The 23,638-nt window shown below is 30.1% G+C and overlaps 3 protein-coding genes across 3 annotated transcripts; 2 read left to right on the top strand and 1 right to left on the bottom strand.

The window, feature by feature from the left end:
* On the bottom strand, positions 1-2,533 carry LOC114423075 (bidirectional sugar transporter N3-like). The gene is made up of 6 exons (XM_028389686.1): positions 2,384-2,533; positions 2,045-2,081; positions 1,710-1,920; positions 1,400-1,564; positions 734-853; positions 1-619 (listed from the first exon to the last, which is right to left on the bottom strand). The coding sequence occupies exons 1-6, from the start codon at positions 2,424-2,426 to the stop codon at positions 311-313; spliced, it is 885 nt and encodes a 294-aa protein (XP_028245487.1). The 5' UTR covers positions 2,427-2,533; the 3' UTR covers positions 1-310.
* Positions 2,534-11,447: 8,914 nt separating this feature from the next.
* LOC114421737 (probable protein S-acyltransferase 5) lies at positions 11,448-15,124 on the top strand. The gene is made up of 5 exons (XM_028387800.1): positions 11,448-11,651; positions 11,910-12,092; positions 13,304-13,600; positions 13,942-14,175; positions 14,404-15,124. Exons 1-5 carry the CDS (start codon positions 11,553-11,555, stop codon positions 14,896-14,898), a joined length of 1,308 nt encoding a protein of 435 aa, XP_028243601.1. The 5' UTR covers positions 11,448-11,552; the 3' UTR covers positions 14,899-15,124.
* Positions 15,125-20,455: 5,331 nt separating this feature from the next.
* LOC114424301 (NAC domain-containing protein 83-like) lies at positions 20,456-22,572 on the top strand. Its single transcript, XM_028391142.1, has 3 exons — positions 20,456-20,743; positions 21,242-21,516; positions 22,038-22,572. Exons 1-3 carry the CDS (start codon positions 20,563-20,565, stop codon positions 22,305-22,307), a joined length of 726 nt encoding a protein of 241 aa, XP_028246943.1. The 5' UTR covers positions 20,456-20,562; the 3' UTR covers positions 22,308-22,572.
* Positions 22,573-23,638: the final 1,066 nt, after the last annotated feature.

Below are 23,638 nucleotides of genomic sequence, written 5' to 3'. Positions count from 1 at the left end.
TGAAGAAACATAATCAGTATCTATTCATGCAGATTCAATCGGTTCATGCAATAGCTCCTCCGAATAAGATTTGGGGACAATTTCTATTGTATTATTTGATTACTTCAACGTAACACAGAAAACAAAACAGAGGTTACATAAAATAGAAAGTAACAACTAGGCAAAAGAGATATAGACATAGATATCGACCTATATTGTATAACGCCTCTGCCCCCATTAACCCTCTTAAGATTTCACACGAATTGAACAACACATGGTGGCAGAGAGAGAGAGGCATAACACGTGCACATGTATCCCTTCATTAAATTTCTCAACCTTCCCTTGTTTTGTTGCTATTGTTGTTGTGTTCTGTTTGGTCACGAGCATTAACAGCTTGCTGGTCCTGTTTTTTGTCTGCTTGTTCCTGAACTTGCTTCTTCTCTCCAATCTCAATATCAACGAATCCAGTGGCGTTTGCTCCCCGATTCTCACCGCTCACAGCTGTGTTGACGTTTTCATCATTGGCAACATCGTCTTTGTGTTCTGACAGCTTTTGATCCTTAACGGGCTTGTTCTTTCTGTATATTAAGTAGAGCACTATCTGAATTGTTCCAAATGTGATACCCACAAAGTTCGGAAGCTGTCCCGAGAAAAATAAAATTGTTACATACTAGTATTATTTATCAACAAAGATTATAGCATATCCCTGAAAGTGAAATCAAAATGACTTGTCATTTTATGTTATAGTACTTACTGTAACATAGATGTCCCTCAGGAGAATACCGTATGCCATCCACATCATTGCACTTACTGTGAGGAGGAGTGACAGAGTAATAGGCATGAACTCTACACTTTTGGTACGAATAACCACTTTCTGAAATTCAACAACATCAACCATACATGCACGCATGGTGATCGATTAGTAAGTACACCAATGCCATTTATTAATTATGATTTTTTTTTATGAAATCAAGTACAAAATAAACTGTTTGATTTTTTTTTTTTTTATGTTAATAAGAAAAGAGGGATTTGACAAAAAAAATAAAAAATAAAGAAGTGATAATCATTCATCCTATTTTGGGCTGAAAAGGAAAAGAGATTAAATAATATATGTGATAAATGATGCAAAAATGACATGGAAGAAAAAATGAATACATTATTATAATTATTCTTTGCTAATAAGTATTTATCAGCCATAAATGAAAAGAAGAATTCAGCAAATCATGAAAAATAATAATTAATCAATAAATGAGTGCATGCATTCAAAAAAGTTTATTTGAGTTTATGGAAATTCTTTTTAGTTTATTTCAATAAATTTTATAAAGGAACTTATCAAAACAAATTGTTTTTTTATAAGATTTAATGAGAGCTTACATGCTTAATTAAAATGTTTTCTCAAACTCATCGCATATATACTTACAATGATGCTTAAAGGTGCTGCAAACACACTGGTAGAGAGGACAACACAAATCCACCCAAGGAGCTCGATACGGGCTGTTCGTTCTTTTGCTAGAACGTGGGTAAGAAGAACTACCAAGAAAATCACTCCAACGTTGAACAAGAAAATCATCTTGAAGGTAAAGAACTGCAAGTCCAATCATAGTCTCAAATTAATTATCTTAGTAATAAATATGAAAAATTAATAACAGAGACATAATGAGTGTCATTAAGCTATATAAATATAATTCATCGTCTAGATAAACTAATTAAACTTAATTATATATACGCACCCTAGCTTTCTTGGGGCAATAAGTGATATAGATGACAAGGTAAACTGTCTCTATGAAACAACCGAATGCGTTAATGGTGATGAGAAGTATTTCGCCCGTCTTTATGTAAGCATAAAATATCCAAAGCATTGAAGTGAAGAGTGCAGCCACGTAAGGAAGTGATTGGAAACCTTCCGTGGTTTTCTTCTTACAAACTCGATAGAATGTTGGTCTGCATAACACGCATGCAAGTGATTCAATTTTCGTTTCAACTAGCTCGTAATATATAGTTCTTCATTAATCATAGTTATAATGCTTCACAAACGCATATATATAAATGAACAGATGTTACTTACACTGGTGCTAGAAAGCAACAGAAGGAGACAAGGTTACCTACAAACAACATTCACAAAGAAATTAAGGAAGAAAATTATATCAGTTCATCTCTTGCGAAGGTAATTAAGACATATCAATACTAGAAAAATTAAAATTAGTAATGAAACAAGTTTTGTGTAATTCTTTTTTTTTAAAAAAAAACCGTTGCTAAAATTTAGTGAGTCGAAAATTTAGAGAGAAAAATGATTTTTCAGTCACTAAATTTGATCACCAATTTATTGATTTTTCGGTAGAAAATCAGTAATGAGAAGGATGGAAACTAAAGAAGATAATGCGATTTAGCTTTCTCGTGTAGATACCTAGAATTCCAACAACAAAAATCATAGGATTGGCGTGAGCCATGGTTTCGGAATATCTCTAAGAAATATTATTCCCTTGATTGGAAAAGGAGAGAAGAGTGGAAGGTTTGAAGGGAAGGTAGCTCTAGTTTTGGGTTCGCTCTCTGCCACGGAAGAAAAGGGTTAACGGAGACCCCTTATATATATAGTGCATGCATGGGGAGATAGTCAATCATATTATGCAACTATGAATTTAATCAGTGATATTGATGATTAATATCCAAGACGTTGCATTCTGAGATACACCAAAGTCATGAGTCTAATTTTGAGTTGCCAACTCAACACATTATTGTATCTAGTTGGTGTGATGTAGTTCTTTAATTAATACTGGGGCCAACCCTTCACTTATTTACGTGTTACTTGCTGAAAATGCCTTCACTTCTCATTTACCTTTTCCAATGCCAAACCTTCTCTCACTCTTTCCCACCTCACGTGACCCTTCTCTATTATTTGCTCCCTAGCTCCTTTCACATTCAAGAAGTCTCACTCATTTTATTGCTTGTGTTGGTTCCTCAATAATTTGATGTGCAATATCCGCCGCCAAATAACCATTGCTGATTCACACCCATTATAATTGCCACAATTAGGTCACCGATCTTTCATGAGTCGGAGATGAAAAAGGAGACACACGTGTCACAATGAGGTGATCACCTTGTACTGTTGCATTGCTACAAGTTAAAGTGCATTCATAGAATTTGGATTATTTGCTGATAGAGTAATGATGTGTATATCCTGTCGTAAATCCTCTAACAGTTTTTCTAATATTTTTATATAAAAAATAAGTTCATATAATGTCTTGAAAATTTCAAAAGTATTCAATATGAAGATTCTGTAAGAAATACTAGTTTTATATCTATTCTTCTTGATATTGAAATATCAAATAATAGATAATGTTTTATTAAAAGGAAGGCACAATTTTTTATATAATCAACAGATTATAAAACTAGTTGTTATAACAGTTGCGTCGTTTCTCTCTAAATAATTTGCGATGCAAGAAAAGAAGATGATCTAGTTGCATAGTGATATTTATTTCTTTCCGTGTGATCATATTGTTTTTGACTGTCACACGTGACAGGTGAAAGTCAAACTTTGAACTCGTGATTAACCTAAATTTGTCACCTTGTCATCAGACAACTATAAGTCTCTGCCAGTTCATATAGTTATTTGGCTAAATTACTTGCATGATTCTTCAACTTTATTTTAGGTTGTAGGTTGTTCTCTTATTTATTAAAGACTGCATTATAATAATTAAAGTTGTTAAAGTCAAACTTTAAATGAATTGTTTATTTTAAATTTATAGTCATATGATTTTACATAAATTTAAAAATTCAGTAAAAAATTCACTAAAATGTTATTAAAGTTGTTAAAATAATTACTTAAACTTAATTTTTCTCAGTTTTTTAGACTCTTGGCATAAAAAGTACCTTTATGTTTGATAAAAAATAATTAAGTACCTATGTTTGTATAAAAATGTCACGTTAATGTGCTCCAATGTCAATTTTTATTGAACACCGCATTTTATTTTTTACACAACTCCATAAGCAATTGCAGATGTCCTTAATCTAACTTGTTCTCCTTTATTGCAATTCGTTATCTTTCCCCCTTCACTTTTGTTGTTGGGTCTTTCAAATTCACTAGCCATTTTTTATTTGACCTTCCAATGAGTTTTTACATCAAATATTGTATTAAAAATGAATTGAACCTAACTCCTAAAATTAATCTAAAAGTATTAAAAGAGGATTGTGTTGGACTTATAAATAGTATATATTTATTAAAAAAAATTAAGTTAATTGAATGAGTAAGAAAAGTGAAAATCTTACGGTCTCACTTCTTAATTAAAAAAATAATTAAGAGTCAAACATAAAATGTTCCTTTCCCTGGCCATGATGGGAATAACGGACAACAAAATCTTAGGATAGGCTAAATCTATACTGGTACATCAAGTTTAAGCACATACTATAAGCTTAGCATATCTCTCATGATATTAATTACGTTTGGCCATGCTTCAGTAATTTAATGACATGGATTTTAGAAAGACAAACATGGCTCAGGTGATGACCAAATACTAATAATTAATAACAGTACAATACTGTAAGCACAATTTATTAGCCAATTTTATACTTAAATTACTTTTTAAACTTATTTTTCTCTTTTAAACTTTGATATTTGTCCTACTTTCTGTCACCCTTATCTTTTACTTAACTTCATTTATAACCTTCCAACTTTTTTCCTTTTCTCTTCTTCTTTTAGTTAGAGGCAAGGAGTGCCTCTTTCCCCTGGTATATGATAATTAGTCTAACCAATACTAACTCGATTAGAAACGGCTCTGGCGTCGCCTTCCTTGACTCCTCAGCCACTACTCAAAGTTCCAAAATTCTAACTGCTTTCTATAATGAAATGCCGCTTAAAATGATAGTTACAACCACAACGGAAGTTCCCTTCATATAAATTATTCGTATTTCTAACTAATCATTTTCATGGTTAACATAATTAAACGCTAACATGAAATACAATAATTTTTATATAACATTTTTTATTTTCTCTATTCCATCATTTGTTTTTATCTCTTTTTTTTCTTTTTTTTTCTTTCATCCCTCTCTTATCTAGATATTCTATTGTATAAATATAATGTCTTATGTTATAATGTGTTATGCGGGGTTCGATTTTGGCTGCCCTTGGGGAGCGGTGGAGGCACACAAAAAAGAACAAAACGTACCAGACGTCAGAATTGTATATTTTGGTGATTGTGATCATTTGAGCCAGGGTGGTTGCTTTTATATTTGTCAAAATTGCAAATTTAATCCTTTGTTTATCTCAGAAATTAATTTTGTCCTTCCTATAATTTAATTTACAAATTTAGTCATCTAATTTTTTATAATTTTATTATTTTAGTTCTTAATTCTAAAATTGAACGTTGACAGTTAATTATTTATTTTAGTCGTCACGTGTTATAATTTTATTGGAGGTTGACGTTAATTAGGTGCACGAAATTAGCGTTCAATAAACATGTGATACATTATGGTCAACGTCCAATAAATACATAACACATGACGGTCAATGTTGACAAGTAACCAGCAACGTCCAATTTCGGGATTGAAGACTAAAATAACGAGATTATAAGAAATTGAGAGACTAAATTCGTGAATTAAATTATAAGGAGATCAAAATCAAATTCTAAAATAAATAAGGAGAATAAATTTGTAATTTTGCTTTTATCTTTAGTGCATGCATGTGCTATATAGTTCATACAAAAAATTAATTCTTGACGTTTCCAAGTGCCTCAAACTATGGGTGATATGAGAGTACTAAAGTCTAAAGAAACCCAAAAGAGAGAGAAAAGAGAATGGAGTCTAAGGTCCTAATTTTTCTAAGGGGCACATTACAATACCAATTTATTTATTTAAATTTAAAATAATTTGTGTGTGTATGGTAGTGAATCAAATTTCAATGTTGGTTTCCATCACTTTCGCCTCATCTGATTGATATATATAGTCATTATAGTGGGTATTTGGCCCCGCCCTTTGGAAGAAACCTATATCCTCTAAGATGTTATACAGATCGTAACTTCCGTGTTAATGTGGTGTCTTGATCACCTGTTTTCAAATACAAGGATGAAGGATATAGGTCCTGATTCCTGAACTGACTAGTTTTGTAACACTACTAATTAAGAATATTTAATATACTTGTTATATGTTTTTAATCATTTAATTTAAAATATATATCAAACAAATTTGATATTTTTTTAATTTTTCTTATATATATATATGCGTGTGTGTTCTAGCTAGGCCATGTTTTCTTTTTGTGTGGCTCAAACAAATGGCTAAAACCCTGGTACGTATCTGGAATCAGCTGGAAATTACTCAAAGAGCTAGTATACGACAAGTTGATTTAAATGAAAATTGACCAATGCAATAATTTAGTGCCTAGCTAATAGTCTAACTTCTCTTCTCTGTACTTTGAAAGAATGCGACCCTTCACATTCTCGTGAATCTGAATACTAAATGTATTGCTAAATTATTTTGGATATCTGTCCAAGTATAATTTATTATTAGGGTTCCAAGCCACTTCTATCTTCCCAGTAAAACGTACACCATACAACCATACCCCGTATATATATGATATTCATATTATATCCCAAAATTTTAAGATTCACACGATATTCATCCATATATATAGGGTTTCATAGCAAGATATTCCAAAGCCACACATTTATACAATTCATTTGAAATTTATAAGGAAGTGTAACCCTAGCCCCTATTATCATGGCTTGAAGTCTATTTTGTTTACGCAATGATGGGGGATGGACCCTCCACCAGACACGTTCCACGTACAGTTCACATGAAGCTCATCTCAATCTCAATCTCAACCGTGGAAATGCCTTTCATGGAATTAAATGCCTCGATCAATTTAGGACAACTCCTTCATTTCATTCATTCATGAATCATGAATCGCCCAACATGACTCAAGGTAACGTAACCCTTTTAATCCTTCTCCCTGTAAATAATTGGATGCCACTTGGGCCACAGAAATGGCGCCTCTTGGTCAGTAATTTTCTGTTGTCTACACTCAAACAAAGTGCAAAGTGCACTCCTAACTTTTATCTCTGCCATAATAGAATGTTTGTTAGTTAACCTTTAAGGTATTTCTTTCTCTACGATGTAAAGTGTAAACCATGCACTGGTAACTACTCTTTGTTTAAAGTTTTTAATTATAAGACTTTTTTAATTTATTTAGTTAGGTCTTTTAAGAAAGATAGTTATCATATTAAAATTATTAATTATTTATAGGTTAAATTACTTATTTGATCTCTATAATTTTATGATTCTTATTTTTTTAGTTCTTATAGTTTGTAATTAAATTGTCTTTTTAGTCTCTATAATATATTTATATTTTAATTCTCTTTTAGTCCCTATAGTTTAAAAGTATTTTTTTTTAGTCCATATATTTATATTTTAATTATCTTTTAGTCCCTATAATTTAAAAATTAGTAAAAATCATGAAACTATACAAATTAAAAAGACCACTTTCAAAACTACAGGAACTAACATAGAATTAAAATGTAAACTTTAGAAACTAAAAAGACGATTTTCAAATTATAGAGACTAAAAAAATAAAAATCATCAAACTATAAAGACTAAATGAGTAATTTAATCTTATTTATACCATCATTTTAAAATTATCTTTTTATTCTTTCTCTATTCACTTACTTATTTTTTATTAATATTTAAAAAATAATTAAGTAAGAATATATGAAAAAATAATTAATATATCTAAAAATTATAAAAAAAAACCTTATAAAAAAGGACAAATAAAATTTTGAAAAAAAAAATCTTATAATTAGGAAGAGAGTAAATAATATTATTAGTACCGATAGTATTTGAATGTCAACTAAACTGTTGTACGTTTTTAAGAAGTCAAGAAATTAGGGATTTGCCTCCCAATCCCGAATCGCCAATCAATGAGTACAAGAACTATACACTACAGTTATTCATTGTTGCAAACACTGACAAGAAAGGGATAGTCACCATGCATATATAGGGACAATAATAATGAATTCGTTAGTTAATTAGAGTTAGCTAGCTAGCTGCCATTTTGGATCAGTCACTGGGTTGTTAGAAATCTTTGATTGGATTATTTAATCAAGGAAATTAACTAGTAGTACGTATCTCTTTTAATTCTGCTTAAAACGAGATTATTAGAATTCGTGGCAATGTGACACACACACATATAGTACTAGACTACTAGTAACTACATAATCTAAAAGGGGTGCTGGTATTATGAACCCTTTAATTCGTTCTGGCACAGTCACATTCAGATTTGAATAATTAATTAATTCAGGTTCCTTGAAACTGTCATTGTTAAGCAACGTCCATGCCATTTTCTTAGACGAAAGTACCTTCTGATCCTTCCTGGCCTCAAATGAGGCAACAGGGAATAACATTATTGCAGACAAAAAAAAAATTAGTTCGAATACAATTAACTTCTCAGACAGTGTTGCCACACAAGTGCCAACTTTGGTTCTCGTTACAAAAATTATATGTTTTTATGAGATAAAAGTTAATAATAATTTTAAAATTAAAAGCATATAATAACCAGTATCCTCAAATCAAAACACTAGTTCATTAGTTTAGAAGAAAAAAAATTTATTGAGATGTGCACAACGTTTTTTAAATGGATTTTCATATAATTTCCAATAAAATCTTCATCTTTCAATTCCTTAACCTTTGTGCTTAGGACACTGCTTATCAAGATTCTTTCTAAAATAGTGTATGTCATTGTGTAATCTAAAATAAACATGCTTTTATTTATCTCAAAAATATTTTAAACTAAATTTTTAAATAAATAAAGTGATATTTTTAAAGATGATCCAAACTGATTTTTTGCACTGGTTCTCAATGGTTCTAAGATGAGCCAGATTTTTTTGGAAATTAGCGAACTCATTACTAGATTGATTGTGGATCGAAAAACACGATCTTGTGTGATTTATTTATTTTTTTATTGAAATCTAGTGTGCTTAATTTAAAAAAAAAATGAGAAAAATATTCAACGACCAACTATTTAGCATAAAATTGAGTTCAGGTTATTCAGTAAGATTAATATAATTTTTATAATAAAAAAATATTAAAGGAAAAATATCAAATAATAAGTTATCAGTATTTTTCATACAACGATGTTATATTAAGTTATTAACTATATATACTTTCATTTTTTTTCTTTTTATATTAATATAATTTGAAATCTAGGCTACATTGAGTTTTTACGTGAATAGTGTATGTAATTTTATTTTATTTTGGAGATAATCATGTATGTATATTTATGTTCACAAAAGAATGTAGTTGGGCCGCTTCATGGGAGAAAACTTGCTATGTCCACTTCCACGTGCTTAAAAAGTTATTTCTAAACTAAAATACTCTTTTCTTTTGACGAAAATACAATTTTATTGTATAAAATATACAATAGAAAACATATTTCTGCTTTTTTGAAAATCTTCATCACATTGAGATACACAAAGGAATCATGTTTCTAGTGTGCATCTCCATCAAAAACATAATGAAAACATGATTTCATTGTATATTTCTACACAATGGAATTATATTTTTGTTGAATATACAAAATTCAAAGAAAAATACCTTGAATATTCAACCAAAGACATGAAAACACAGAAAAAATGGAGGAAAAAGGCAACAGATCGAAGTAGGTGAGAATATATAACCAGGGCAGTGAGGTCTTTTCATGGGTTTATGAAAAAGTATGGGGTGAGAATATAAAAAATTTAGTGAGAATAGTAACTCCCAAAGAGAAATTCTATCAATTTATAAGGCCCAAGATTTTCCTGTTCGGTGGGTACCTCATTATAACCATAACTATTGGTCCAAGTCGTTATTTTCACAAAGATTTTAACCTTATTACAGCTAATTTCTGCACATATCGTAAATGATTTCATTCCAAAGACTCAAGGAAAAAATTATGTAGAAGATCATGAATGTGATGTTTATGAATGCAAACTTGGAGAAGGCAGAACCAGGAGAGGAGAGATAATGAAAGATATGATACTACATAATGGTATCAGATTGTCAAAGCGAAGAATTTGAAGCCGCAGATGTTCTCGCTCTTTGTTTTCTGAATAATGATTATGAAATGCTCCATAATAGGATTAATTAATTGGGAGTTATCAAACTGCAGACTTGTTTTATTTTTAAGTATAGCATAGATATTGTTGGTGTAAAACATTGACCTAGTTACTGGGAATATTTTTAACCGACTGGATTATTAACTGGTATTGTACTTTATATAGCATGAATTTATATTGAGTATTTTGTATGTTGTACCAAAATATTGAGTATTTAATGGTATTGGATTATATTACTGATAAAAAATTGATTGCATAATAATTAATAAATAAAATTTGATAAAATATAAAATTTGAATAAAATTTCTTTTAAAAAAAAGATTGTTATTGATTTTATACTCTAAAAATGTCAAGAAATAAAAACAATTATCTAATAATTAAAATTAATAAAATATAATTTTCCAAATAAGATTTCTTTTAAAAAAGACAAAATTACTATTAATTTTAATTTTTAAAGTTTCAACAGACGTTCCAAATGGCTGCTTCCGTTGAATTTGTCAACTTCAAATATTATCAAAGTAAGGCACGTGTAAGTATGGCAATTCTATTGGTCTTATTTTATTACCAGTATTATTTATTATATTTATATAATTATAGAATTACAGTGGAGCAGCAGTAGCTGGGATTATTGAACGTGGCATTCAATTTGCCTATTAAAAAATAGATTATTATTATTTTTGAATAAATTTCATTTAAAAGTTATATTTGATTAAATTTAAGTTATTATATAATCTGTTTTTATCTTTTGACCTTTTATTTCATCTGACTTATCAAACCAATAGCCCTAAACTTGAAAATACGGAATAATATGGGAAAGTAAAAGATATTTTTGTAAATGAATATACATCTTTTAGTTATTAAATTAAATATTTTAATTACATCTCTCAATTAGTGTAATATCCAGTTTGTAATAAAAGTTCCATATATCAATCATCTCTTAATTAACAGGCTGACATAAGTAAGGATTCATGCTTTCTATCTATGAAATTATTCCAATAACAAACAAATACGATATGCATAAAGGATATTAAAAAACTCACATATTTTTTTAAAAAAATATATATATATATATATATTGGTATTTCAAATATTGTGTCCACATTAACAAATATTTACATTACTACCAATTAAGTAAAAAATAACTTATATGAAAAAATCATTAATATTTAGATGTGAAACTAATAAAAAAATTAACACGATATATAATAAAATTAAAATGGCTCGATTAAAAACATAAAAAGGAAAATTGCAAAAATTCATAAGGAAACTAGAAGTGGATTTAAGTAAAAAGTTAATGATATTCACTAAAAAGGCATTGAATAAGAATAGTTGGAAAGTCAAAGGAATAGAAAAAAAAAAAAAAAAGAGGAGAGAGAAGATGTGTCTTTTGATTCAGCCTTGGAGGCTTTGACCAGAGGTTGCGTCCTTGTTTTCAATTTTCATTGATTCATTCATTAATCATTGCCTTACCACTTTAATTGCGATCTTTACTCCCACACAATGCCGCCACCGCCGCCGCCGCCTCCGGCATATCCAGATTCCGGCGCCACCTCCGCTCCCTCGCTGGTCAGAAATTATCGCGTCTGGCAAGGCAGTAACGTAAGTCGCACGCAACTTTCTCCGATCACTTTTCTCTGATTCATAATATTTAGGGCTTTATTCACCTCTCCGAGTTCAATTCCGAGTTCTCTGCGTCAGTAAACAGCGAGTTGAGTCGGAATATGCAGAGAAAAAAATTGTAGAGTTTCGAACAACTACTCTCGACGCTGAGCTGTTTCTGAATAGTTGAATTTCGCTGTTTAATGATAGATACATTGCTTTGTTCTCGATCGGTTTCTGAATTTGTGGTTCATTCAGGTATTTCTTTGTGGAGGGAGGCTTATTTTTGGACCTGATGTGAAATCTATATTTATATCGATATTTCTGATTGTTCTCCCGGTGGCTATGTTCTGTGGTATGGTAGCAAGGAAACTGTTAGATGATTTTCCTCATCACACCGGATGGTCAATAATGGCTGTGCTTATGGCTCTCACACTCTTCGTAAGTTTTTCCTTCTAAAATATTTACTGCTCAATAACTGCTCGTACCCCCCTGCCCTGTATCATCCCCTATTTTATCTGGAATTTCATTCTATATATATCTATTCAAACTGTAAACAGTTCTTGTAACTAATAAAGAATCATGGTGTGTGAATGATTCTTCTTTCTTATCCAAACACACTAACAATCTGTTAGAGGTGCCTCTAAAACCTATCAGCGCGATAGCGTAATTTCACCTTTTTATTATCCTAGCATTCTCTATTCCATCGCCTTAATTATTGAACATGTTTGGATTTAATTATTCTTGAGGGAATCATGTGTAGGAAATCCTGCTATAAAAAATATGATGATGATGACAACTTCTCATATCGAAGCAAGGGACTTAAGCAAAAAGACATTTTTTCATTTCCATCCATCGATACTGTGCCTGCATTTATCATTACATTTAAGATTCCTTGTTTGTTCTGTCTTACTTGCAAGCACCTGCAACTGTACATATTATTTTCATTTACTACTAATGTAATAATTTTAATAAAATTATACCAGTAAATGGCTGAAAAGTCAAAAGGCATTCGAAATCCATCTATATGTTTTGAAAGTAACTCCGTTTCAAACTATAAGTGAAGCATCATTATCTTGGACATTCAATTTTTTTTAAAGAAATGCTAATAGGAGACAGAGTTTTGAGAGGAAGGAGGAATGAGAGGAGGGAGTATCGTTTTAAAGTGAAGCAAAATATCATATTTATAGGTTATGATAAATATTAGTCAGGTATAAAGATCATGTTGAAATACAAGTATGAGGTGAAGTCTCACATCCACTAAAAGTGAAAAAGTTAAGCACCATATAAGTGAGGAAAATACTCAAACCTAAATCTTAAGGTTTTGGGTTAAAGTGTGATGTCAAATTTACTTATGTGATTGTTCTGTACGAGTAAGAGTGCTTCTTCCGCCGTAAATAAGATATGAACTTTAGCATTTAGTTTTGTAGTAACACTTTGACCAAAATTGAATAAAGGCATCTTAATTTATTTGGGAGCAAATCTGAACATAAATGGATAAACAAATTCTAATGTGCACCATTCTCTAGTATTATTTTTCCCCTACTTAAATGAGTGAAAATTGATGCGACTATTGAGATCTTTTACATCACAATCTTTCTCATTCACCACTGTACTCCCAAGTCATAATAACTCTTGAAATGTATTCTCAGGTTCTGATCACCCTTGTAGTGACCTCTGCAAGAGATCCTGGCATAGTACCTCGTAATGCCCAGCCTCCGCAGCCAGATGACCATCATGGGACTGATAATAGCAACAATAGGCAAATTTCATTGTCACGATTTCCACGAACAAAGGATGTAATTCTCAATGGTATAACATTGAAAGTCAAATATTGTGATACTTGCATGCTCTACAGACCCCTCCGCGCTTCTCATTGTTCAGTCTGTGATAACTGCGTGGAGCGATTTGATCACCACTGCCCATGGGTTGGTCAGTGTATTGGACTGGTAACACCCATTCTTTCATAACTTCACATCCATGGTATCCAAGGAACACTATACATAGGTTATATACACAGCCCTAGCTTCCTATACTAACATTTGAATAAATTCCTTGTGTCTGTAGAAGTATATAGTCGTTGTTAATATGCTGATCATATTCTTGAATGAATGCATATTTTTATTCTGATAAGGTTTTTGATTTCCTGGTTTGGTTCGTGGAGGTGATAGAACAGCACCGGAATTAATAAACAGTCATATTTTTATTAGATATATGAATATAATCGGGAAGTTGCTGAATCACCTGTGTTTTTTTTTTTTTTCCTTTGGTTGTATGCACATGGTTGCAGCGAAATTACAGGTTCTACTACATGTTTGTTTTCTCTGCCACTCTGCTTTGCTTATATGTACATGCCTTTTGCTGGGTCTACATCGTGAAGATCAAGGACTCCGAGGCAATATCAATTTGGAAAGCAATGTCCAAAACTATAGCATCCATCGTATTAATAGTTTACACCTTTCTTTGTTCCTGGTTTGTTGGTGGTCTCACTATTTTCCACACGTACCTCATCAGCACAAACCAGGTTTGAATGCCATTCAGCTCATAATTCTTTCAAACGTTAAATTTGACTTTCATTATTTTTGTGCACATGAAATCGTCGTTTAATTTATTGCATTCTAAATTTGAAACGATGACGTAGTCTGCTGTATGGATGATATGGATACATGTAAACAATGAAGAACTATGGTGCCTTCCTAGTTTGGTTTTCTTATGTGTATGTTAATGAAAATTCTTTTTGTCTTATTTGCAGTCTACTTATGAAAATTTTAAAAACCGGTATGACCCACAAACCAACCCATATAACAGAGGGATGGTTAACAACTTCAAAGAAGTATTCTGCACCAGAATTCCTCCATCCAAGAATAATTTTAGGTCTAAGGTTCCAAGGGAGCCCTTAGAATCATATCAAAGAACGGGTATTAGGCCCTTAAGCCCAATGATGAAAAGAAGAACCAGAACCAGAAGTATGGAATTAGTAGGGAATGCAGTTTATAATGAGCAAGACGAGGAGGAAAGTAATTATAGAGATGGATTCGACAATGAAGCACGTAGCAAAGATAGTGGATTGACCGATAAGTCCCTGGATTTAAGCAGGATCCTTCACACGGAAGGAGTGGAGGGAGAAGAAAGTTCAATTAGACACCATCAATGGGAAGGAACTACAGAAGTTCAGGACAGCATAACAGAAGTTGGGGAATCAAATTCGGCTACTGCGCCTAATTGCTCAACTAGAGAAGTTGTATAGTACACACTGCACAGTGTGAGCCTGTCAGGACAAATTTAAAGATGTAAATTTGAAGTTCAAACGAGAGTAATGAGACAATTTTACAGATGTAAATTAAAAGTTCAAACGAGTAATTAAGAGTGTTCATAGATTGGATTGATTTGATTAATTTGTTAAAGTTCAAAGTGTATTAAGTCGCTCCCGCAAACATTTGCCAATGATATAAAACAGTGAAAACCATTGAAAATTTTGTGATCTTCATATAATTTTTATGCGACAAACACGAAAGTGGGAAAACACGGTATACCAAACACATCACTCTTCAGTTCGCCCAGAAGCCCCAAAATAAACATTTTCATTGAAAGGAAGCAAGGTTTTCGGAAATTATAATTCATATGAATCTACCAAAACAACAAAACACAAACACCGCGTAATAACACCAACGAATAGTCGAATACATACATACATACACAAAGAACACATTTCTAAGTAACTTACAGTGTAGAATTGGTCAATTTCAGATTAGTTAAGTTGCGAAAAATCCATGGAAAGAGGATTTCAAAGTGCAATTTTCAAACGAATTCTCAGAAAAGCTAAAACCCGGTGCCAGTGGCGAAACGACGCTAGAATCGGCTAAAACGAAGTTACGACAGAATTAAGAAGGTGCTAAAAGCCCACACGAATTACTTTCTAGAAAAGAAAGCACCTTTAAAGCCCATAAACTTGCTTTTATGGGCCAAACTCGTATGACGGACAATCAATTTTATTAAACATTGGCCCAAAATGAAAAACAAAACTAAAAATAAATCATTTTTGTCAGAAAAAAAGGAATGGATCCAACTTAATTTGTGAATTTATGAAGAAAAAAAAATGCCTGCTAGCATTTACAGTTAATTAAAAACTTTTATTTTTTATGAATAGAGCATTAAAAAAAAATTGAATTTAATTTGTATGCACAATCAAAGCACTGATTATGCACAATCAAAACCATAAATGAATCCAATAGGTACAACTCAATTCACAATACATATTGAATTAATGGGGTAAATTACAAAATTATCAACCTTTTAACACTTATTTTTTTAATAAGAGAATAAAAAAAATGTTAATTTAGAAACTAGAGAATTCGTAATCTGTTTTTGGCATTTACAAAATTATTAATTTATCAATAAGTGGTTAACTGAAGGAGTATATATATAATTCTTCTTAAGTAATATTTTGAGTTAATTAATATTTTGAGTTTGAGTTTTAAATATGAGAAAAATCATTGTTATCAAACTTAATCCCCATCATACTATAGGTGGATTTTAAGTGAAAGATATTTGTGATCTTAAAAAAAACATTACTAATTAATTTGTATCTCCTGTGGTCTTTCCTCTTGACACTGGAAAATTAACATATATAAATATATTGGTAAATAGTTGAAATTAAAATGGTTAAAATCTCACTGTGGTCGATCTAGTGTGAGAAATTTAAGTAATATGTACAATGTTTTAGGTTCTAATTTTGATATTGCCACTGTACACTCAAAAAAAAATATAGATATGCTTGTAAGTTGTAATGATCTAAAGTCTTAAAGTTGAGGTGTGTGAAAGTGAAACTGTGTATGTTAGCGATTCTAATTAACTGCAAGTGATCCTGATAAGAAATCATTGACCAAGTTTCTTATGCGTTAAGCATAGCATCCCTTTTCTACGGGACGTAAACAAAAAGTACAACTCACTTTGGCATGGAGTTTATGAAGCTTGAAAAATAATGCGTAAAAGAAAAGGACACGATTTGCATAGGAGAGGCTCCACGCACATAAATGAAGAGAGGGGGGCGAATACACACTTAAAATGAAAAAAATAAAATAATTCATACGTGAGTACTATATATAGTATTTATTTATAAACAATAATAATAATAATAAATTAAAAATAACATTAAAACAAGGTAAGGACTATGTTTTTATTCTTATTTTAATACGTTTTTTTAGTTTTTGATTGATTTATATAGATACAATATATATATACTCGTCATGCAAGAATTGCTCATGGAAAGTATGTTTAGAAGCATTTATAAACTATAAAGTACTGAGGTGATGCCCATGTGTATGTAGACTATATAAGACACTCGCTTAAAGGATTAATATTACACCCCACAAAGGGCAACTTCTGTTGCTGCTGTCTTAAGCAAAGGAATTTAAACATGTAAATATACAAGTTGGACTTTTATTTTTCTTTTTTTAAATTTAGAGAGGGAGTGAATCTTTCAAAATCTGATTTACAATGTTGAAAAAGTAAGCTCTTTAAATCAACATCTTCTTGGTGAAGGAAAGTACCACTACTTTTTTTTAAGGGGGCACAGGAAAGTTTCAGTATATCATAGTTGACTACGTGCATGTTTGATCGTGATTTTGCTTTTTAGTGAAAACATAACTATGTTGGTTTTCCTTTCTTTCGTTTGCTGGATTCAATTCTCTGCGAAACTTTACAAATGATAAACTAAAATTGAACTAAATAATGATAAAGAAAACTATATATTAACTAAAAAAGACTTGCGGCATGACATAAAGTGACATATATAAAGCGAGTCCGAGTCATCTATCCATCAATAATTCAAATTCATAAATAAAAGGAGGAGGACAAAAGCTTATATCATATTATCTTACTGTATTTATATATATGGCAAATCCACTAGGGAAACTTTAAATATGGTAAATTTTGAATAAACTTAAAGAAAAAAGCAAGTCAAGATAATGGGTTGGTTTGTTCAATTGTTCTTGATTCTTGAAAAATTGAAAGAAAAAAAATGCAATACCACGTTAAAAAAAAAAAACCTAAAGTTTCAGGCAACTAATGATATGCGAACATCACAATCATGCAAGACTAATTTCCTATATAACAATCCCTTTGGGCCTTGGTTGGAATTCTTCATATAAAGGAAAACATATGATCAATATTAATAAAATAAAAACTAAAATGGATTAATTGAGAATATTGGATTCGAATTAGTTTTACTACTTTCATTATGATAATAGGAACTATCTATAATAAGGCTGTCTATTTCTTACGTGCATGACGGACGTGGACTCAGAGTTTGTCTGACGTTCACCAGAAATTCAATACGTATTTTTCCTCCTTATTTAGAACTCTCAATTTCAGCCACAAATTAATAATATATACATGCTTTAAATGCTAATTAAAGAACACATGACTAATAACCATGAAGAACTTCATTTAATATTAATGGGATCAGATCGAACATTAATATTTGGTTTAGTTTCATCGTAAACTAACCGTGAAGAACTCCATTTACTTGTATACATATCTTTTTAAATGAGATCGCACATATCTTATCAACAACTTTCTTTTCTCTTACTCTATTTTTTTACTTCTCATTCGCATTGTTTTCATAATATTAATTGGGATCAATTTTGAATGGTATTTTATATATTGATGGAATATCTGTGTTTGCATTATTAGATGAGGCTTATATATAACATGTCTTCTCAATTCAAAACTTGTTGGAGGATAAAACTTAACAAAGAAAATGTTTTTATTTCCTTTTTTAGTTTTTAGGAATTCCGATGTTGTTTTTGGTTGTGAACAGTGAATGAAAATGTCTTTTTATTATTTATTGTTAGCAAAATACATATATGTTGTTGCATCATGTCTTTCTCTACAACGTGGGACTTCTTAATTTTATTTGCACCTTGTCAATACACTTTATATACTTGCACTATTTCTAGCTCACATCAACAAAACAGGCCCCTTGATTTTTTTAATCCATAAAAACAATTATATATATTGATAATGCAAAAGGTATAAGACATACCCATTACAAGAATTATTCATGACCCCTTGATCTCTATATCATCAAGAGAACTTTTGATATATAAAAATGAGTTTGTATATATGAATTCACCATCAAATTTGTTAAACCTAATACTTATTCAAGTCAATCACCAAGTCACACCATCAAGTTTTGACGTCACTTGTTATAAATTACGTCAAGATAAAGCGTTAGAGAGATCACCATCAAATGGGTTATGATACAAGTTTTTAGACTTAATACAATATTGTTCTTTCGTGTGCTCATTCACATGTCTATGGTCTGATCATCCATTTTCATGAACAGTTTTACGATTTAGACATTAAAAAATGCTTATATGCTAAGAACTTGGAAAGAACATTTAAGTGATTCGTGTCTAGGGATAAAGTGGTATTGTTTAGTATGTTTTTGTATCTCTGTTCGTAATGAAAATTATTTAAAAAATGTGTGTAATAATCATATTCATGTTAAAAAGAGAAAAATCAATTACGATTGCATCAAGAGTAGTTCTAGTAAATAAAACCTCCAACACATTCTATAACTCATCACCAACACCATTTCACACCTTCGAATGTTTGTTTTCTTAACCTTTCATGTTTTTTACTTTGTAATTAATTCACATTAGTTTATATTTGTACCTAATCAATGAACAAAATTCAATTTGAATCACATATTGTTTAAACATTATATATATATATATAAGTCTGAGTACAAGCAAAGACTATGTGGACCCAATACTCAATCTTATCATTTTATTATTACTTGTACAAATTGATACGCTTTTCATGGAGTCAACATGGCCCAGACCTTATTTTTTATACATACAACATCAAATTGTTGCTTTATATTCAAATATTTAAGGGTGATATGATCGATTTGGAATATAGATCATTTTAGGTTTGAAGATTTTGATTTATTTGAATTGGGTTAAATTTGGATGATGAGTTTTAAATAGAAGAAAGTTGGAAATAATTTTATTGGTTTAATTCGTAAATATTTTAAGAAGAAAACTAAAGGAATTGAAAGATTAAATTTGCTTAGATTTTAAATACAAAAATTTATTTCACTCTATTTTAAAAAAAAAACTAAAACCACATATAATTTAAATTTTTTTAATAAAAAAGTACAACTTATTTATTTATAGGAAAGCATGACCCTGCGTGACGTCTCACAAACTTCAACAAACCCCGATGTATTTAAGTAAAAATGCAACAACCAGACTTGAAAAATAGTCAACAACCCGTACAATATTAGATGAACAAACTTCAAACCAGTATTTAGTTCTTAGACGTCATTTCAAATTACCTTTGATATATTTTTAGACAAATAACTTCATTCATCACTTATTTAATAAACTAGTTTTTATATCATAAATTTGGCCATAAAAACTTATTAAAATAAGCTTAAAAGAACTCATTTTGATAAGTTTTACAAAAAAAAAATTATAATCAAGAAACTACCTTATCTAAGCTTTAAAAGAAAAATATACTTTATCTATTTACAAAATCTAGATATGTAGGTTAAAAACGAAAAAACCAAGGCACTTTATCATATAAAATGTGGGGTAGAGCAAAATACTAATTAAAATATCTTTAAAGATCGATCCTGGTAAGAAAGGAAACAAGGTTTAATTAATTGTCAAACATCAAACTTAGTCTGTTAAGTATTGTCCCCTTTTTTCCAAAGACTAACTTTTCTCTCTCATTCTCAGTCCATTTATATATATATATATATATATAACAACTCACTTATTTCAAATGCCTGTACCCCCCACCCTTCGAGTCCAAAAGTCAGGCCTTCTTTTCCCTCCTTTCTTTGGTTGTTGAATTTAAGTTTCCAAAGATTCAAAAGCAGGTTTAATTTAAGCAAATGGAAAAGCTGAATTTTGTTAAAAATGGAGTGAGCAAATTGCCTCCTGGTTTTCGTTTTCAGCCAACAGATGAAGAGCTTGTTTTTCAATACTTGAAATGTAAGGTCTTCTCCTACCCCTTGCCTGCTTCTATCATTCCCGAGATCAATGTCTGCAAGTATGATCCTTGGGATTTGCCAGGTAACAATTGTTTTAAAAAAATATATTTATTTATCCTTTCATTCTTTAAAAATTAATAAAAATAAATGATTGTTTCTTTAAAATAAGAATTAATAAACATATATAAGTCGATACTGTAATACTGTAATTCTTTTTACATTATTTACCGATCACATGTTATGATATATGTATATAAATTAGTTAATTTTTAAAATAATTATTCTAAATATATCATATTATCATCATTTCCTATTGGTGATTGATGAGCTAAAATATTTTATATTGAAAATTCATAGATATTAAATTATTTAAAATAAATTAAATTAAACATAAACTTAAACTTAACTTCTCACAGAACATAAAAAAATAAAAAAAAACTATCGTGCTCATATATATTTGTCATATCATGTACAAGATTGCTAACTTAAATCTTACGTAGTCTTAATTACCTGATGACATTGCTATAATAATTAACAAAATTAGTCGTTAATGAATAAGCATGCGTATGTTCATCATCAGGGAATTGTGATCTACAAGAGAGGCACTTTTTCAGCCCGAAGGAAGCAAAATATCGAAATGGTAATCGCATGAACCGAACAACAAAGTGTGGCTATTGGAAGGCAACAGGATCAGACAAAAGAATATCATCTTCAACGTGTAACAATGGTATTGTTGGGGTACGAAAAACATTGATATTTTATGAAGGCAAATCACCAAAAGGCTCCAGAACTCACTGGGTCTTGCACGAATATCGTCTCGTCAGTGTAGAAACTGGTGCTGCCAACTCATCCCATGTAAGTTTAATTTCCTCAAGTATTTATTTCATGGAAGGTTCAAATAATGCCAAAAAGAGACACAAATATCGAGTGTAATTTCATTAAACTTGATGAAATTTAAATGTAATTAATTTATCCTTAGAGTCTTGTTAAGAGTAATAATATTAATTAAAGAATCAATAATAAAGAAAGAGAAAAGATGGTATAAGCTAACAATGTAAAAAAATTTAAATTATCATACAATGTTAAATTTATTAATTTTTATGATAATTATTTTAAAAGTTATATTAACAATAATTTATAATTAATCCACAATAAAAAAATTACCCGATCAAATGCTTGATCATTAAACTCATAAAAATAATGTTAATGAAAATCATTTTAATATATTTTGAAATCACTTTTTTTTTTTATTTTTGGTTTCATAACTAGTAATTAACCTTAGCGCATACTACTATTGATTACCATTTGTCAAAGTAATGAAAAGTAGAGTGTGCCAGAATTGCAAATATATAATTAATGGCATTGAGTATTGGCAGAATAACTATGTGAACGAGATAGGAGATTGGGTTCTGTGTCGCTTATCGATGAAGAAAAGAAGTCTAGAAAGTGATGGCAGCGCCACTCATCAGAAGCATAGGCAAAATAATACAGTTCAAACTAGTCGTCCAAGATTAATGTTTGATTTTATGATGGTAGGGAAGACCAATTCTTCTACATCCTCATCATGTTCAAGTTCCAGTAACATCATGGAGGTTTCTTCAAATGCATCGGACCATGAAGAAACAAGTGGCTATGCCCATTTTTAGGACCACTTAATTAATTGCAAATTTGTCCATGGCTTTGCTGTAATTTAATTAATGAAATTAAATGGATCATATGCTAGAGGATACCCAGAGTTTCTTCTTCAACATTCATTAAGGAAAATGGATCATATATAAATGGCTATGCCCATTTGTAATTGATCATCAGATGCGTGGTTTCCTATCATAATATTGTAATATGCTTATTTCCATGTTTTTAATTAGATGTAGTTTCAATGTGGTCGTAGAGTAATATATTTTGTTAAATCTATACTATTAAAGATTTTTATAAAAAAAAGTATGTTTTTAGCTCTTATATTTTGGTCCTCCAACTTTAAAATGCGTATGAATTTAGTCCTTCATCTCAACTTTAAAATATATGATAAATTCTTATAATTTTATTTTTAAATTTACAATTTTTTTTTGAAGTAAAACAATTAAGGCTGGCATGCAAATTAAAGGAGCAAGAAGACATGCACAAAGGGTATATTTTAGCAATCGGATCCTCTGCAGCATTTTTTTTTCCTCCAGTCATCTTGCAATATCACAGCTTTGATTAATCATTGCATTAGCAACCCAACGATTCTGGTTTCTGTTATTGAGAAAATCCTTTTGGAGAGGATCCAAACATACGAGTTGAGATCTTCTGGATTGAAACAAAAAATTGTAAAAAATCTCAGTTGTAAAAAAAAAAAAAAAAACAGCTACAATATAAGATATTATCTTGGTAAAAATAAGTAAATTTTTTAACAATTTTTATATCACAAGGAAAAAGAAATTTATGGTATCTGATCTAAGAAATAATTATATTTATCATTATAAGGAAATCTTTCTTTATTTAACAAAAAATTTCTATTTTTGTCACCCAATTAACTTATATATTTAACTGCCTAGCTTATTAAAAATACAACAATAGTATTTTTAAAAATATATTATTAAAAATATTATTAGGATAAAAAAAATAGTAGTACTATTGTAGTGTTTTTAGTAAATAATAGATAGTAAATATAAATTATTAGGAGACAAAAAATAGAATTTTTTTAAATAAAAAATTGCAGTGTTTTTTTTTTACTAAAAAACACTACAGTAGTAATTTACTTTTATTATCAACTAACTTATATATTTTTTTTATTTCCGAACTTAAAAAAAGCTATTGTAATGTCAGCTTTCTGATCAAACACTACAATAGTATTTTTTAAAATTCAGAGAATCTTATATCCCATATTTTATTTAATTAGAAGAGATAATTATCTGACATAATTTTTTTATACACGATCTTATTAGTCAATTCACTGTTATCAATTACACTAAGCAAATGTATAACTCGTTAATTAACT

The sequence above is a fragment of the Glycine soja genome, chromosome 8 (genome assembly GCF_004193775.1).
Source record: "Glycine soja cultivar W05 chromosome 8, ASM419377v2, whole genome shotgun sequence".
NCBI lineage: Eukaryota > Viridiplantae > Streptophyta > Magnoliopsida > Fabales > Fabaceae > Glycine > Glycine soja.
This window is presented reverse-complemented; position numbering and strand designations above follow the sequence as displayed.

Coding starts and splice junctions, on each gene's coding strand:
- LOC114423075 (XM_028389686.1), bottom strand. CDS start 2,426: ATGGCTCACGCCAATCCTATGATTTTTGTTGTTGGAATTCTAG. Junction 2,082..2,383: donor TTTTGTTGTTGGAATTCTAG/GTATCTACACGA, acceptor TGTTGTTTGTAG/GTAACCTTGTCTCCTTCTGT. Junction 854..1,399: donor CAGCACCTTTAAGCATCATT/GTAAGTATATAT, acceptor GTTGAATTTCAG/AAAGTGGTTATTCGTACCAA.
- LOC114421737 (XM_028387800.1), top strand. CDS start 11,553: ATGCCGCCACCGCCGCCGCCGCCTCCGGCATATCCAGATTCCGGCGCC. Junction 11,652..11,909: donor GCGTCTGGCAAGGCAGTAAC/GTAAGTCGCACG, acceptor TGGTTCATTCAG/GTATTTCTTTGTGGAGGGAG. Junction 14,176..14,403: donor ACCTCATCAGCACAAACCAG/GTTTGAATGCCA, acceptor TCTTATTTGCAG/TCTACTTATGAAAATTTTAA.
- LOC114424301 (XM_028391142.1), top strand. CDS start 20,563: ATGGAAAAGCTGAATTTTGTTAAAAATGGAGTGAGCAAATTGCCTCCT. Junction 20,744..21,241: donor TGATCCTTGGGATTTGCCAG/GTAACAATTGTT, acceptor GTTCATCATCAG/GGAATTGTGATCTACAAGAG. Junction 21,517..22,037: donor GTGCTGCCAACTCATCCCAT/GTAAGTTTAATT, acceptor GAGTATTGGCAG/AATAACTATGTGAACGAGAT.